Raw genomic sequence first — 17,286 nt, 5'->3', positions numbered from 1 at the left:
GCTACTTAGAATGAGCCCTGTACCTTCAAGTTACTTGACCCATTGATGTGTGGAACTTCTTAGGAAGACTTCACAGCTGACACCATCTATCTTGAATCCTTCCTGAGAATGATAAGTAGAGATGCCAAGTTAGTGTTAGAGTAGGGACAGACTAATGCTTTACTCTAATCAACTCTTGATGCAGGGAAAATTGAACACTAGTTCAATGATTATCTGCCTTCTACTTTTGGAACTGACTATCTTGTGTATGTTTCATGGATTAAGTTGGGTGCGCAGGTTTGGCTTTATGTTGTTTCCATTGTACTTGTACACCCTCAACTTGAGGTGTCTTTATGTCCAGTTATTTTTGGCTTTGCAATAAACATGCTAACTTTACGCAGTTGTCTGTAGTTACTATGTATTCCAAGGGTCCCTTTGAACTGTTCTGGTAACAATAAATAAAGAATTTTCCCCTCTACACTGACATTCTGCGAAAAAAAAGAACCATCAGATTCTGAGCCTATAACGGATCTAGAACCTATGGGCTGGGCTACTTTATGGATAACTACACAAAGTTGCAAGATACATGTGAACAGGATAAGCTACTCACACCTGAAATGAAATAATGTGCAGATGCTATGTAAGTCCTAATGAAGTATCTTTTGGACATCTGTGGGACATGTGAGCCTCTTTCTTAATTATTTTCTCTAGGTATGTTTGGGTTTTGACATTAGTAGCTCCCAAGTGGGACTATACGGTAGCACTGGTTAATTTAGTCTTTCTCACGTATGACAAGGTAGCACCTTATACCAAAGCAAAGTAGGGTCTCAGGCCAGCAAGGAAGAGAACCAAACGCAAGATTTTGGAGGCATGTGATGATGAGGCAGATGGCCTTCAGTAATGCTTTTGTGTCAGGGGATTGCTACTTTTGTACTCTGACTCTTAGGCAGGGCACAAGTCCTAAATAAAGAAGTGGGGAGACGCTCAAAGACAGGAAGTGATGTTACGACAGGAAGTGACATCATGAAAGGTAAAAAACATAGACTTCTATCAATGGAAAAAAAAACACTCATAGGGAATGCTGCAATTCCCCTTGAAAGGGAAACCATGTTGTTCCAAGAAAGACGAGAAAACAGAAGTGAGCTTCATTGGCAAACTCTGTAAAGCGTTGCTAATGTGTAACGCAACGCTGGGTCAAAGTAGTGTGAATTAAGGGGGGGTGTTGGAAATGGTTGTAAAGGAAATAAGAAACAACGGAGTGAACGTATGCACGAAGTACGTCAAGGTTCTTAGATTGAAGGGGCGGCCGGTCCGGTAAGTAACGCCATCATTGTCCAGTCCAGCTTTTGGGCAGGGGGATGGCCCGGTAAAATAAGTTAAAAGAAGTGGGGGGGCGCTGTCCACCCGCGTGGTACCCCGACTCGAGCCCTGCTCTTAGGCTCTCTACGACTAAAGTGCTAAACTCTCATTCCTGTTCAAACGTGTTTACACAGGCATCGGAATTATGAATTGTGTGAGAATTATCACATCCTCACAGTTTTCCCTGATAAATTCTGGCAGCCAAACATGCTGAAATGTATCGGGAGGGGGGGAGTCCAGGAAAAAAAAGTCAAAACATGCAGAATTTGTTGTGTTAAAAACGATTTTGCATGTTCTGTCCCATTTTCAGTTTTAAAACTCTGAATAGGAAAGCTTTACCACACTTGGTAAATACCTCGGAGAACTCCACACATATGGACACTGTAACATGTAAATGCCACACAAGCAAACTTCAAACTTGGCAGATATGCATATCGCTTTGTTGGTGGTCAGTGTTCCGGCTGTAGAAACGCCACAGGTTTACATTTTTTAGCATCTTAGTTTACCTTCCATTTTCTAGGATGAACAGTATAAGCACCACGTATGTGGGTAATGATGACCTATCCTCGAGCAAGTAAACACTATTAGAGGAAGGTGTCAGATGAAAAACTACGTATCCCGTCAGGCAGCATCACTCGCCCTCTGCTGGAAATGCGCGGTAGAAGCGGCGGGAAGGGTATTTATTTATAAGCTTTTGAAACTGAAGTCCGCAACAAGGAGGCGGCTTAAGTTTAGTAGCGTTGATGGGGAGTGCTTCAGACGTGCTCTGGAGGACAATATTAAAGAGCAGATACTGTTCGCCTTTTTAAATATAATTTATATTCATATTATTGCTAACTTGCATAACAAATAATTATCATTCCATTGTATTTGTCCTGTGTATAGCATAGACTTTCGTATACAATATTTTTTGTGACTACGTCGTCTTTATGTGGGACGGGCTTGCTTCGGGCTTCTTTTGACAAAGACGCCGGCTTGATTTGTACACAGTGGCAAGCGTCTTGTCATTTGGCCGGTCTTCTCTTTCACTGAGCCTTCAGTGTGTTACTGTACTTGAGTCCGAGGCTTTGAACAGCCTTGCAGGGCCCGAGGATGATTCACGAGCTGCTGATGGCGCTGAGCGGCTACCGGGGGAGCATCTTCACGTGGAACAAGCGCACCGGCCTGCAGGTAACAGAGGAGGAAAGTGGCTGCAGAGGAATGGTTGCAACAGTTAAGAGACCGTTAAGCGCCATGGTACAGGCAAAACAGACACGTTTGAGGCATAGGAGAAAGAGGAGTGGGGAGAAAGTGGGCATTAAGGCGTGGGAAGCAAATGGAGCGTCATGCTACCTGGGAAGGGGCCCGGCTCACTACTAGACTAGGGGCAGAGTCAGCACAGGCACAAGAGAGGGGAAGAGGGAAATAGCAGAGTAAAGGGAACACTTAGCATTGAAAAGTTGAGCAACCTAGGCAAGGGTGCGTTACGGGTGTCTCCGTTCTGTGTAGTGCTGTTGAGTGTTTTTCTGTCACCCTGTGTTATCACTCTGCAGTACATGTGATACTGCTGCTTTCAGCATCATGTGTGTGTCACGGCTCTGGCAAGCTGCCTCGGTACACCTAAGAGGTCTAGAGTTATTAGATTTCCTTTAACAGTGGCTCCATGTGGTTGCGCTCGGGTTAACTTGGGATGTTGAAAACTTGTCAGTATTGTATTGTGTTTCCTGCAAGAACTCTTCCATGCAAAAGATTAATGTTTTCACAAGGGATACTGATGTGTTGGATTCTGGATGACTGTTATAATCTACTTGTTAGGTTAATGCATCCTCCCTATTCTTGTTCTCTGCTTTGCTGCTCGGCCAATGGTGATTCATTGGAATGTTGAGTGTGTTTGGGCTTGAGGAGAATTAATTTGGAGTATGGGCTAAGCAGCAAGGAAACTGTTCCTGGTGAGGCATATTATGGATCTTACTACCATCCTGTAACTTATATTTGAACCTGTAACCTGACGAAGAAACCATTAACTTGTTTTCTACACAACCTGTCTACGAGACATCTTTCAATTTAACAATGACGTTTTTACACCTGCCTATCTTGGGTACCAAATTGCAAAACTTAGTGGGCACAAGCCTCAGCTCCTCATTACCTCTTCGTCCGTCTTCCCACAGTAATATCACATGAGCTTTCTGCTCCTACAGAAACTTAATGTAAAATTAGTTAGCTTACTAGTCTCCCTATCCCTCCAACATGGCCCCCATCGTCCTCCTCCAATTCTATAAAAGGATAACAGACAGGAACCACAACCTGTTTTTTTGTTTCTGCACTATTCTGAGTGCTGTTTCCTGGTCAGGTTGTTGGGGCTGCGGTCCTAATGTAGCTAACTCTTTATGCCCCAGGGGGTCTTGGTTTGCGAGGCATTCAATGGTGGCCTCTTCTACTGTGCTCCTTGTGTCCTGCTCTAGCGGACTTTCAGAGTATGCAGTATTTATTTTAATGGTGACTTAATTGCTGCAGTTTGCTGGGTCCTGCTCTAGCGGACTCGGCGGGTTTACTCACTTTTTGACTGCCTGTTTTTCCCAGTCGGTTGCCCCCCGGTTGGCTGCCTTCTTTCCCTGCGGGGACGATATGGTTGTACTCAACGGCGTGACTCGGCTGCTGAGTCTGGGTGCTGCTGTGGTTTTGTGCGGCAGCCTGGTGGGGGGGGAGTGGGGTGACAGTGGGGTGACAGTGGGGTGGCAGTGGGGGCGGCAGTGGGGGCGGCTATGTGCTGTCATGGTTTTTCAATGTCGCACAAGGTACCAGTCACCATATTTCTACTTAACAAAGACGTACACGCTGCCGGAGGCCATCCTGAGGCATTATGGGGGGTTGTCATGGGCAACAAGGATGTATTTGAGTGTCCTGGCTTGCCATAGTGCTTTCTCCTGCCAATTGTACTATGGATATTATGGAGGCTGGTGTTGCTTTGGATTCGTCTCATGCTGGGGGTCCTTCTGAGACTTTTCCTTCTCTAGCTGTGATACAACAAACGATCCAGACAGCTGTTGCTGCGGCTTTTTGAGATAGGGAGGCTGTTCCTCCTTCAGAAATAGCCTTGGTGTGATCCTGGTCCCTCCCATGACTCTGATGGGGAAGAGGATGCGGAACTTAAGGGGCAGTTTGTGCAGGGGTCTGATCATAAAGACGTCCTTCAGCATATTCGCTTTAACCTATTGTTCCCGGATTCTGGTGTTGATGTGGAGGATATGGATTTATTTTCTCAATATCAGAAAAAGGAGCCTGAGTCGTTGCATCCTAACTCCTCTATTTTAAAGGTGTTGCATTCTGCCTGAAAAGATGTCGATAGAAGTAGTTGTCCTCGGTTTCTGGCCAAGAGATGACTTTGCAGTTACATTTACGGCCTCAGTGAAAGTTGATTCTTTAATGGCTGGCATGTCTTCTCAGGGCACTATTATTTCAGAGGATGCTTCTCCTGCAGACCCTGTAGATAATAAGGTTGATGTGGCTGTGAAGGATACTTTTGCTACCTCCAATTTTTATATTAGAGCTGCTACTTATTCCTCTTATGACATTCAGTCACTGTTGAAGGACTTCCAGTCGTTGGCTGAGTTCTTGGACCAGGGCGAGGACGTTTCTCCCACTCTTGCTCTGATGGAACAGCATGCCCGGCTCCTTTCTGACATTTCATTTGATTCCTTGGGAGTGGCTGCCTCTATGGCTGGGTCTTCTATTGCGGCTCGTCGCCAATTGTGGTTGTGTTCCTGGAAGGCTGAGGCACTCATAAGGGCTTGCTCATTAGGATTCCTTTTTCTGGTGTTAAGCTCTTTGGTGATCCCTTGAAGGAGATGGTCAAAAAGTCTGCAGAAGATCGTAAGCTTTTGGCCCCAGAGAGATCGGCACGTTCCTGATTTTTTTGGGGGGGCATGTAGAGCATTTTGTCCTGCTTGTCAAGGGAGGGTTTCTTAGCCCTTTCGTGGAAGAGGGCGTAGCCGGGTTCCTCCTTCCTCTGACAAATCCCGGTTTCCGGTTTCCTGCTGTTTCCACCTCTTCTGCCCCCTTAAAATCCTGACTAGGTTGCACCGAGCTTGGGGCCGGTGAGAGTTCGCCTGTCTCTCTATGTGAACAGCTGGATGAGAACTGTTTCAGATCCATGGGTCCTTCAGGTGGTGTCAGAAGGTTTTCGCATTGGATTCGTCCTGACGCCCCCAGACTTTTTTTTTTAAAATCTTTTTATTATTTTAAAGGAAAATTAAACGGACATATCTGGCGTCATACATACATATCGTAATGAAAGGGTGGATCGGTACAAAAACAGGATAGACATAGAGCAACTAGTATACTTGCGAGGCTCGCACAATTACGCCCAACACAAAAACTGCATCAATATAATCAGTCAACAATCTTAGTGCGGGTTCTCTGTACCTTCCCATCCATGAGATCAAAGCAGCAGGAGAATCATGACAACCAGATACAAGAAATTAAGAATCAAAACCAGGATATTACGAGCATACTATGAATAGAGGCAAGGTTGAAAAAAGAAAAAGGAGAGGAAACCATATGGACGATAACCAAAAGAAAACAAAAAACCCAACCCTGCACCCCTGCAAACGGCTATCGCCTAACCCCCAGTAGCAGCGTGCCTGTCGCCCCAACTAACTAGTATCTAAAAGAAGAAGAATCTACCAAGGTAGAAAAGAGAAGTGGAGGAGGGCATATTTGTACAGGCTCCCGGTCGCCCCTCCCCCCCCCACCCGGACCTTGGATCCCCGAATCAGATTAAAAAAAAGAATCTATCAAGTGACAAATATGTATCTCAACAAGGGGATCTTGAAACACCGCCCAGCCTTCCTATATACTAAACTTAACGGTTCCCGTGCCCATCAAAACTTGAGTCAAGCCCAGTCCCTCGATCTCACCCCTGCCCCTCCTGATCAGACACATGTGTCCCCTCCGGATAAACCACCTCTTCCACCGGACAGTCAGCATATAATAAGACTGCAATAGGACTTAACACAAGACGAAGTGTCCACACGGTAATGCCGTAGACATTGTCAGATCCTGAGACTCCCTTCCCCATCATCGACTCCCAACGTTGAATCGTCTGCCATCTTAGCTGCGCAGTTGCATAGGGAAGTGGCACAGTTTCATTCCAAGAACAGTGTTCGTAAAAAGTTTCCGGAGTGGGTACATCGGTTAGTCCTTCCATAGTCAGTAGCGATCGTGAGTTGAACAGTCTCTGAGTGTCCTGAAGCTTATGCAGATTGTCCAAAACACTGAACAAAGGCTCCGGTTCCGCACACGATAGGGGGTCTATGTTCTTCATCAGAGTGGCCATATTGGGTGTCTCGGTTGTCTCTGTTTTTCGTAGTGGCGTAGGGTCCGGTCCAATCCGTTCCATCTCATACAGGCGCGCCATCATCCTCTGAATACGGTACTCAACAGACGCATGCATAGATTCAATGGCTGCCAACACAGTGCGTAGCGACGGGTGACTCTCATGTCGTTCAACGTGCCCACGCTCAGTTTCAATCATGATCGCTTCCCCGGGCAAGCCCGATGTCTCAGGGGGGGGCGTGCGAGTAGGGAGCGGAGGGAGACCCAACGATTGCACCCTAAGGCCGCCAACGCTGGCAGAGATCCAGACCCAGCGAACACCAGCGGGCCCGTTACCGGGTCACCGGGCTCGGTCCCCGTGCACAGCTGCAGGCGTTGAATTGTCACCCCCCACGACTTTCAGCAAGTCAGCAAGCACCATCCACAGCAGACTGAAAGGCGAGGTTAAATTTCCCCCCTCCACTCCGGTAGACCGGACCCAGACACACCGCCACAGCCGATGTTGTTGAACTGAAACCCGGATGGGCCAGTACCCGAGACCCCGGCTTCTGGGCAGATCTAGGCCGCAGACTTCCACTCGACGTATCTTCGTCCGCGGAGCAGGTAGAGATCTCAGGAAAGCACCATTAACCTCACGGCAGGTTCATATACACCATGGCTGGGCGCAAGAACAGGATGAATATCAGGATATTCCGGCGGGAGTAGGAGGTCGGCGGAGCCGGGAGCCTACGCGGCCATCTTGGTTGCTAGCGTAGCTCCTCCGTCCCCCAGACTATTTTTGGAAGAGAGAGGCGCTCCTGGAGGGGGTCTGTTGTCTCGTGGCCAAGGGCACTGTGGTTCCGGTGCCCCGGGAGCAGAGAGGGCTAGGGGTGTACTCTATTCTCTTTCTGGTGGAGAACCATACCGGCGACCTCAGGCCGGTGTTGGATCTGAAGTGGTTGAATTGGTTCATTCCTCTGGTCAAGTTCAAGATGGTGTCCCTGCAGGTGATCCTTCCTTTGATCAATCAAGGGGATTTTCTGGCTTCCCTCCACCTACAGGATGTGTATTTCCATTTCCTTGTCCATCTGGAATCCCCGAGTTTTCTCTGCTTCTGTGTGTTGGGCCTTCATTATCAGTTCATGGTTTTGCTCTTTGGCCTGTGTTACTTTGGCCCCCCTAATTGGGCTTTTACAGGGGAGGGGTATTAATGTTTTTTCCTTACCTGGATGATTTGTTGATTTCTGCTTCTTCTTTATCTAAGGTGTAGCTTCATGTCAAGGAGGTTTGCCAGGTGCTGGAAGGACATGGATTTCTGGTAAATCGGGGGAAGTCTTGCCTGGTTCCTTCTCAGGGTCTGACGTACACGTGGGCTTGTATCATGACACTGTTGGGTTTGGTGTTCCTGCCTTATACCCAGAAGATGACTCTGATGTTGGAGATTCAGTCCCTGATGTCCAGGACTTGTCCTCCCATGAGGCTTTGGTTAAGGGTGCAGGGTCTGATGTCCACCTCCTTGTTGGTGGTTCCATGGGCTTGTCTCCATATGTATCGTGTGTATGTATGTATGTATTGCGACTTATATAGCGCACGTATCACCCGAAGGCATCAAGGCGCTTGCTTAGGGAACCCGTCCTGGTATTCCCCTGTGAGATACCCCGGCAGGGTATCCACAAGGTGAAAGCCAGGCATCCCGCCGCGAGGGGCCGTAGTGGAGATTAAGCAAGCTATTGCCCAGAGTCGCAGAGTGTGACCCCGTGAGTCGAGTAGGCACCGGAGCGAGAATTGTCGAGTCCGTGGAATTTTTGAGCCCGAGTCCCGCCGAGGCGGGGAATGGAACCCTGGTCCACGGCCGATCTCAGCTTCCGGGTCTGCCGCCTCTAACCACTGAGCCACGCTTCTCCTACCATACCATATTTTATCCCATTGGCTCCCCTTTGGTCAGGATTTAAATCAAGGGGTTCCTGTGTCAGTCCAGGTGAGGGAGGATCTGGGTTGGTGGTTGGATGGGGACCATCTCTCCAGGGGTTGTGCTTTTCTGATAGTTCCGTCTCAGGTGGTTACTACGGATGCCAGTCTGGGCTACCCGAAACAACTCTTCAGTGCAGGGCAGGTGTTCCAGTACTCTGATATCTTGTTCTTCCAATTACAGATAGCCGAAGGCTGTTTAGTTGGGTCTCTTGGCGTTTGCAGCCTTGCTGCAGGGCCACCATGTTCAGGTCAGAACGGACAACCAGGTTGTCATGTCCTACATCCATCATCGGGGGTTACAGGGTTCGTTCCCTCAGTTGCCTCAGTTGTTCCTGGGCAGACTTGAAGTTGGCTTACCTGGCTGGTATTTACCGCCCGGGCTGGAGAGAATGTGGTGGCTGACTGCCTGAGCAGGGTCTTTCCCTCCATGGGGTTGTTGTCTCTGACCCCGGTGATGTTCCGGAGGTTGCAGAGGATGTTTGGGTGTCCGGTGGATTTGTTTGCGTCCCCGGACAAAGCCAAGATCCGTTGTTTCTGCACGAATATGCCTTGCCGAGTGACTTGGAGAGTGGATGTGATGTCCTTCCGGTGGCCGCTGGGTCTGTTGTATGCCTTTCCCCCGATTCCGGCAGTTTTGCAGAAGATCAGGAGGGAGGGGGATTTGGTGCTTCTGGTGGTACTGGGTTGGCGCCGCCGCCCGTGGTTTCCTCTGTTGTTGGTGTTGGCGGTGTTTCCGGGTTGGACATTGCCGTCCCCTCCATATCCGTTGATGGGTCCTCCGGTTCCTCTTCCGGTGTTCCGGTCTATGGGTTTTCTGGCATATACAACAGTCCAGGATCCTCTCTACTTTGAAGCCTTATGCTAAGCATTGGGGCAAATTTAACGGACGGTGTCTGCGCCATGGTTGGTCTGTTGATGAGTGGGATCCTGCTCGTGTTCTGTTTTTTTTTAAAGGGGGGTTTTGATTTGCGCTTGGCCCTTTCTACCCTCCGAGCACAGTGGGCGGCTATTCAAGCTCTTCATGGTTCCCCTTTTGTGACGGTTGAGCCCCTGGAGGCTCGTATTTTCAAGTCTTTGGCTTTTCAAAGCCCTTGTCCTGTGCTGTCTCCTCCTCCATGGGATCTTCCATTGGTTTTCAAGACATTCAAGGGGTTCCCTTAGAGCCTCTGGAATCTTTTGACTTGAAGTTTTTTACCTTAAAGGTGTTTTTTTGGTGGCTATTGCCTCTGCCAGGCGTGTGGGTGAATTATGGGCTTTCTTGAGGTCTGCTCCATTTTTGAGAATTCTGGAGGATTGGGTGGTCTTAAGTGCCCATGCTACTTTTGTCCCTAAGGTGGATTCTTTCTTCCTTTGGCCGGCGGAGGTTGTCCTCCCTGTTTTCTTTCCGGATCCTTCTGGGGAGGTGTATCTGTTGCATTTTTTGGATGTGAAGCGTTGATTTATTTGTCTTGCACAGATTCTTTTTGTAAGGTGGACAATTTGTTTGTCACTTTCAGTGTTACGCGTCAGAGCGTAAAGCCGTCCCTTTCTTCTCTTAGCCGGTGGATTAAGGAGACTATTCTGTCTGCTTATGATGTTCAGTTGGTATTTCCCTCCCACCCGATTCTTGGTTAGTTCTGTGGCTGTTTCTCGGGCTGCTTTTAAGGGTGTGTCCATGGAGGATATTTGCAGGGCGGCCACTTGGTTGTCTCCTCACACCTTCATTACGCATTACCGGCTAGAGTTTGGGGGGGGGTTCTTTCATTGCCTTTGCCTCTTCAGTTCTGGACTCTGTGAACTCCTTGAGTTTTTCTCTATGTGTATTGTGTTTTCATTAAACATTTGTTTTGGCTTTCACTGTGTGAGCTGTGTTCCTTATCCATGAAGCTGATGTTGCTTTGGTATCTGCTCATGTGTTATTACTGTGGCGAGGAAGACAGACGAGGAGGTAATGCCCCAGTTACTTTCCGGTAATCTTCATTACTCTGAGTCCAGGTCTTCCTCGCCACAGTATTGTTTCCCTTCTGTCCCGGCCCTTGTAGTGCTTCATGGCTATGGCTTTGTGTACAGGTCGTGGTTTATGTATGTTATCCTTGTATAGGATTAGTGGAGGACGATGGGGGCCTTGTTGGAGGGATAGGGAGACTAGAAAGCTAGCTCATTTTACTTAGGGTTTCTGTGGGAGCAGAATGCTCATGTGTTATTAGTGTGGCAAAGAAGACCTGGAGTCGGAGTAATGAAGATTACCGGTAAGTAACCGGGACATTACCTACCTTGTCCGACTACCTCGTCCCAGTCTTTGCCAAATGAGCTATTTCTTGGTTTGCGCAATATACTCCGCCATCGTAAGAAGGAAAAAAACTAATTTCCCAATCTTGAGATAAGTAGAATTTGTTATATGCATTCATATAATTTGTGTCGACGGATGCAAGTAATCTGGTGTGGGGAGTCTGTCAAGGTAGGTAGACCTTTATATGACGAGCAAGCGGGTAACGTGTCAATGCTACCTAACTCCCATCCAACTGACTACCACTCCATTCCACTATCCCACATTCCAGAACATGTGGCATCATGTGACCTAGGTAGAGGTAACCAGGATACCACAGAGCCATATTAGGGAATATTTGAGTCAAGGTCTTCGGACCATGTCAGAATCTAGGATGTCATTGAACTGGAAGTAGCTATAAGCAGTTCACACGACTTTCCTATCTTTTGCTCCACAGATCCTGAACAGCCATGTACATATCAGAATCGGATCACAAGGGCCTTTGTGAAACCTCTGGTGGTACCACTTCTCCCTTCTTTTCCTCACTATCGGAGCAGACAGGAATGCTTTCTCTGATAGAGACCATCTTCCAAGGAGGGAGAATGGGCTTGCGGATCTCTTGTGTTAGACATTCCTCTCCTCAGTCTCTCTGCCTCTATCTCCTCGGACGTTCAGATGGGTTCAGTGCCCCAGGACTTGACCTATTTGTGTCTCTAAGAAATGCTCTCTTTCCCAACTGTTGGACTCTTCTGTGTCAGGCGGCGTGGGGAGAGGATGCTATGGCATCTTTTTCTTGGCCTCCCAGCATTCTGTACACATTTTCTCCCGTTTCAATGGATTAGCACGGTTCTTATGAAGATCCTGAAAGACTGTGCCGAAGCTCTTCTAATAGTCCTGTAGTAGGGTTTGTCTAGGTTTATATTTTATACAATAAAAAAGAATAATAATTATTTTGGATCCAATACGAATATAATGAGTTAATATGGTTACAGTTCAAACAAGTTTAATATGATGTGTAGAAGTGTGTTTAATAATGTAATTCATTTATGCCATATTTATATCAAACACAATATTGGACAAGATGTATGCTCCTTTTGTTACTCAGTCCTGTATTCACTTCCTTCTATCCTGTCCCTCCTGCGCATCTTCTCTCCCCCCAAGCTCCGCAGAGCGAAGTCAAGTGGAAGTAATGGTTTATTTATTTCCACTGTTATGAATTCAACACTAATGTTTCTAACTTGTTTTAATGTGAAGATCCTTCTGTTGTGTATACTAGTCCTTAACCGCTTCACTGCGGCGGACATTCTGCCGCGGTGCAGACAAAAATGACGTGTGCTCAGTTTGGATGGCCGGTGGCCGTCCTCCGCACATGCCCACCGTGACGTCGGACAGCCACCGGCCGTTCGACGCATGGAAAAGGTTAATCATTTGTTGTCATTGTTGAAATATTTTATATTTTGTTCTGACATCTCAGGATGACAGTAGAATTGAAGATGCTAAATGCTTTCTGCTTTGTGTTAAGGTAATGACATTCATATTTCTGATTTGCCAAAGAGTTGATACTTTCAATCACCCATGATGACTTTGCTGTTTTAATATGCAAGATTTGTTTATAAAAATGGGGGAGCCAGATTATTCTTGAAAGATTTTTAGAAGACGTTCCTTTACCACCAGGAATGCTGTCCGATTCCTTCATGAGATTTCTTTGAGTGAGAGAACTGTCTAAGGTACATTTTTGGGTGTTTTGTTTTTAGCGAGGGCTTGATTCATTTGGATATGGGTTTTTCTTTCACAGTCCTCTATTGAAAGAGACAACCTTGGTTTCCTTGGTTACTCCATCTCTGAGTTTATTCCACTTGCATTTTTCCTCTAGGCCTATCTTCCCTCCAGTTTACCATCAATCAATCAATCAATCATAGAAATTTGTATAGCGTGCTACTCACCCGTGAGGGTCTCAAGGCGCTGAGGAGGGGGGGAGGGGTCGCTACTGCTCGAACAGCCAGGCAAGACGGGGCCGAAAAACGTAGAAGCATCAATTTACCACCAGAAGCATGCCCCTACGTGGTGGTCCTGACTGGGGTCCCAGAACTGGCTACCCAAATTACAGAACCCTATTGGGCACTTACAAATAAGGTGTCACATTGGTTAAATTCCAACCACCCTCTACCACCAGCAATAACAAGTAACATTCTAATGGTTCGGAGGGTTCCCTGGGTGGGGTACAATAGAAAAACATCTCATGGGGACTGTGTGGTTGTAACCTTTGAAGACCCTGATACGGTGGATTACATTTGTTCACGGGAATCGAGAAATTGTGATTCAGCAATTGTGGCCAGACCTCTGTCCTATTTCTTTATCCCAGTAGAGCAAACAGATAATAGATGGAGCTGGACCAGGGATTTAAACTATTCCAGGGGAGGGAAGGGACATGAAATGTTTAGGAATTCCAACCCAAATAGTTGGGGAGGGGGGGGAGACGATGGATGGACCTTAGTACAACGAAGGGCCGGGAGAACATTTCATACTGGGCAGCAGCATAGTGTAGAATGGATGGGTCCACAGCTTGGTTCACCTTTTATCCCTTGTTACAATCGGTTCAGTAACTTGGAGGCTGTCGACTGACGCCCAGAGTGTGAAATGGTCCCCCAATGCATCCCTTCTTTATGCACTCCCCCAAACTCATCTGATAGTAGTTTTCGACAGGAAGTGCCAGATATGATTGTAAGAAGTTTAAATAATACATGGACCTCTCATGTCAATGAAACCATACATTTGACAAAAACCCTGGTGAAGGAGACTAATATATGCAAAAAGGGAGCAGGTCGTAAGAGTCAGGGCGGTCAGTTCCCTGTGCCCACAAAAGTCCATGGTAAAAGTAACTTAGAAGAAAATGGGAAGGAAATGAGACACGCCGTCACTGATTTGGCAGCAGTAAATGAGAATAAAGAAACCTGCAGCCTGATGTTTTGGAACGTGACAGGCCTAAGACAGAAAATGACCAACCCTTCTTGGGAAACTGTTATAGTTAATCATGACGTCGTGGCCCTACAAGAAACTTGGGCCGTCGATCCCATACATATGCACGGCTATAAAACTTATTGTACGCCGGCAGTGGGGGGAGCTTATGGGAGACCTAAGGGTGGTTTAATTACGTTCCTCTCAAATCGTTTGTCATATGAGAGGGTACGATTCTATTCTAAATGTAGTTTTTACCACAAAATGGTGATAGACACTAGGAGGGGAACTAGTGTCATTATCATAAATTTTTATGATAATATTCCAAGTAGCGCGATTCAGGACACATTGAAAATGTTAAGTAAATATTTACATTGTGAAATAGATAGCAAGGGGAAGGAAGTAATGATATTGTGGGGGGGGATTTTAATTGTCCACTTTGCAAAAAGGGCAAAAAAGGTATTTGTGGTTTAATGTTAGAGCAAGACATTAATCTCACACATTTTGATCATACTCTAATCGGGGATCTGTTAAACGAGATATTATTTAATTATGATTTGGGATTTACAAATGAAGTGGCCCACCGACCAACATCATTTGCCCCGACCTTTATTGGTAGGGGAGCATCGACCACTACTGATTTTGCTATCTGTTCAAATAGTTATGGCCATAAAGTAAGTGGATATAAGATTTGGGATTCACCAATGAGTGATCATCTCCCACAAATTCTTGAGATTGATACCCCATTTGCGGTATGGCAAAAAGATCTGCCCCCTACCCACGCAGTTCAGGACGTGATGCTGGGTAGGCAAAATGGGTACACACTCAGCCTTAGTAAGGGGTTTTAGCCCGTCATGGTATACATCGATTGTTGTTCCTATCTACAAGAAGGGAGATAGGCAAAACTGTGCATGTTATAGGCCAATATCCCTACTTGACTCATCGATAAAGATCCTTGGCAGAGTTATTTTAGAAAAATTACAAAACTGGGCAGAGGACAATGGGGTAATAAGTGACCTCCAATTTGGATTCCAAAAGGGTATAGGAACCATTGAACAGGGCTTAAATTTATTCATCGTACAGCAGAAATATATAACGATAAAAAGGGAGCGTTTATATTTTACGTTTGTCGACCGTACATCGGCTTTCGATTGTGTATCTCACAATAAACGATGGGAATTGCTGCTAAGGCTGGGGGTGGAAGAACCGATTATTCGGTTTTTGAGGGAGTTGTATTCAGGGGCAACTGCTATTGTTCGGTACGGAAAAGGGGGGAATCTAGTAGATCATTTGGAATAGGGCGTGGTGTACGCCAGGGGTGCGTACTGGCACCTTTTTTATTCCTGATCTATATAAATGGTCTAGAGGCTCGTCTCCTGCAAGAGTGCAGGATATGCCCAAGGTGGGTAAAAGATCTATCCCTGCACTCTTGTATGCAGACAATGCTGTTTTAATGGCTCGTACCCCCATGGCCCTGCAAAATCTGTTAACTTCCTTCAATAACTTTATGCTCAGCCTGGATTTAATTATTAACTGCAGCAAAACTTTCTCTATGAATTGTGGACCACGAACAAAGAAACAAATGAAAACGATGTTTATAAATAATGCTCCCTTAGAAAATACGTCCACTTTTTCTTATTTAGGCATCCTGGTTCATGAGACCGGTTCCTGGGCAAGTGCAATAAAAGCGAGAACTCTTTTGTTCTCAAAGACAGTAATGGCCTTAAAGAGTTTTGTAAAAAATTGGGAAAGAAACCAATAAGAGAGATTTTAACTATTTATAACGCAACATGTCTATCGGTGGCTTTGTTTGGATCAGGATTGTGGGGGTATGCCAACATAAAATCGATTCAGCTAGTGGAAAACAAGTTTATGCGGCATATCTTGTCCATACCCGAAAGTATTGCAACCCTTATTTGCCACGTGGAGCTGGGACAGCCATATATCTCTGATATAATTAGAACACAGCCCATCCTTCTGTGGCATAGGGTATGGACTATAAACGAGTGTGTTGTATGTCGAACCATGATAGATTTCTTTTAACACGTTTTAGATTTAATATACTTTTTAGGTTATTGACTTTCCCAGAAATGAACTCTTGGTCAAATGAACTATGTATGTGCCCATGTGATGAATTGTCTCTCCAATCGGATATTCATGTTTTATTTTTTTGTAAATTTTACACTTTGCCTCGTAGAAAATTTATTGTCCCTGCACTTAAAGATATGAATTTAAATAGATGCCGCCCAGCGTTTCTTGAATTACAAAGAATGGACACTGTTTTTAATGTTGCATCACTATCAGAATTTTTTTAACGTGTTTTTAAATTGCGAAAATCGATATATTTGGATGATTTTTAACTGTTTTTTCTTAAGTGAAAAATTGTGTTTCCTCCTCCTTAGATAAAAATTGCTGTAATATTCACTGTAAATGAATTCTTAACTTGTTGCTTTTATGGTTATTGTTTCTTTTAACCGAATAAAGTACTTTTTGACTTTGACTTTGACTCTAGTTACCTTGCATCTCAAATCATTGTCTTAGTTTCAGCTGTTCACTTGGGACTTTGTATGATGTGTTCCGAAAAGCCGATGGCAAACCTGTTTTACCCCTCCTAGAGGTATATACATTGAAATGTATACTTGTTTTGATCTATAGGGCAGGGATATGGGGCTTTCATGAGTGCACCAGGCTCAAACAGGAGGAGAATCTCTTTTGCACGCTCTTGATGGGAGTAGCCCCAGGTAGCCCACATTATTTCCTGCATGAGGAACTGGGCCTGCCCTATGTGGTGGACCTGGCGGGGCTTGCCCCACTCCTCCTTTCTACCTCGATTTCGAGCAATGAGAAAACATCACTCAACTGGGAAGTTATTACTGATTGTCTTGCTTCTCACTTTGGGATTAGAATTCCGTGTCTGAGCTATGTTAAAAAGAACTGTGGAAGCCCTAGGCAGGCCTGATCTGTTTTCATCATCACACACTGGTATGCTAGAGAGCTGTACCTGAGCTTTTGGCAGCCAATAGAGAGAGCAGGGAGCTGCCCAAGCCTACTGAGAGAGATTTAGATGCAATTCAAATGGGAACGAGCACTGAACCATACCTGTCTATTGTGAAAGATGCTTGGGAATAACCTCTTTTGACCAAATTTCACCTAGGCTGCATTAGATATCATCTGTGCTTTCCCCTAGGTCAGTTTGATACAAATTCTATCTTGAGCTGCCCATGTAATGAATCCTTCCTTCTTCTTTTTCTGTAAGTTCTATCAGACGGCCAAGCATAAATACCTGCCACCTGTTTTAAAACATTAGCAACCACAGAGGCTGTCCGACAACCCTGACCTAGGGACAATCAATAGATACACCTAACAGTAGGTTCAGGAGGGAAATCACTTAGACTGTGCGACTCAACAATCTAATTACAAGTAAGAACAATAGTAAATAGACAGAGAAGAAAAAGTGAAGAAGCCTTTCAATTTATAAACTCAAT

At 45.8% G+C, this 17,286-nt stretch overlaps 1 protein-coding gene across 1 annotated transcript in view; it reads left to right on the top strand.

Annotated features, from left to right (window-relative positions):
• The first annotated feature begins 2,297 nt into the window (after nt 1-2,297).
• The window catches only part of TUBGCP4 (tubulin gamma complex component 4), a 380,747-nt gene continuing 365,758 nt past the window's right edge, over nt 2,298-17,286 (top strand). The window contains exon 1 of the mRNA XM_078683319.1: nt 2,298-2,508. Coding sequence (XP_078539445.1) covers nt 2,431-2,508 — 78 coding nt within the window. The 5' untranslated portion in view covers nt 2,298-2,430. The remainder of the gene's footprint in view (nt 2,509-17,286) is intronic.

This window comes from Lissotriton helveticus, chromosome 3_1, assembly GCF_964261635.1.
Source record: "Lissotriton helveticus chromosome 3_1, aLisHel1.1, whole genome shotgun sequence".
Taxonomy (NCBI): Eukaryota; Metazoa; Chordata; class Amphibia; order Caudata; family Salamandridae; genus Lissotriton; species Lissotriton helveticus.
Note: the sequence above shows the minus strand (reverse complement) of the source record. Positions and strands in the feature narration are given on the sequence as shown.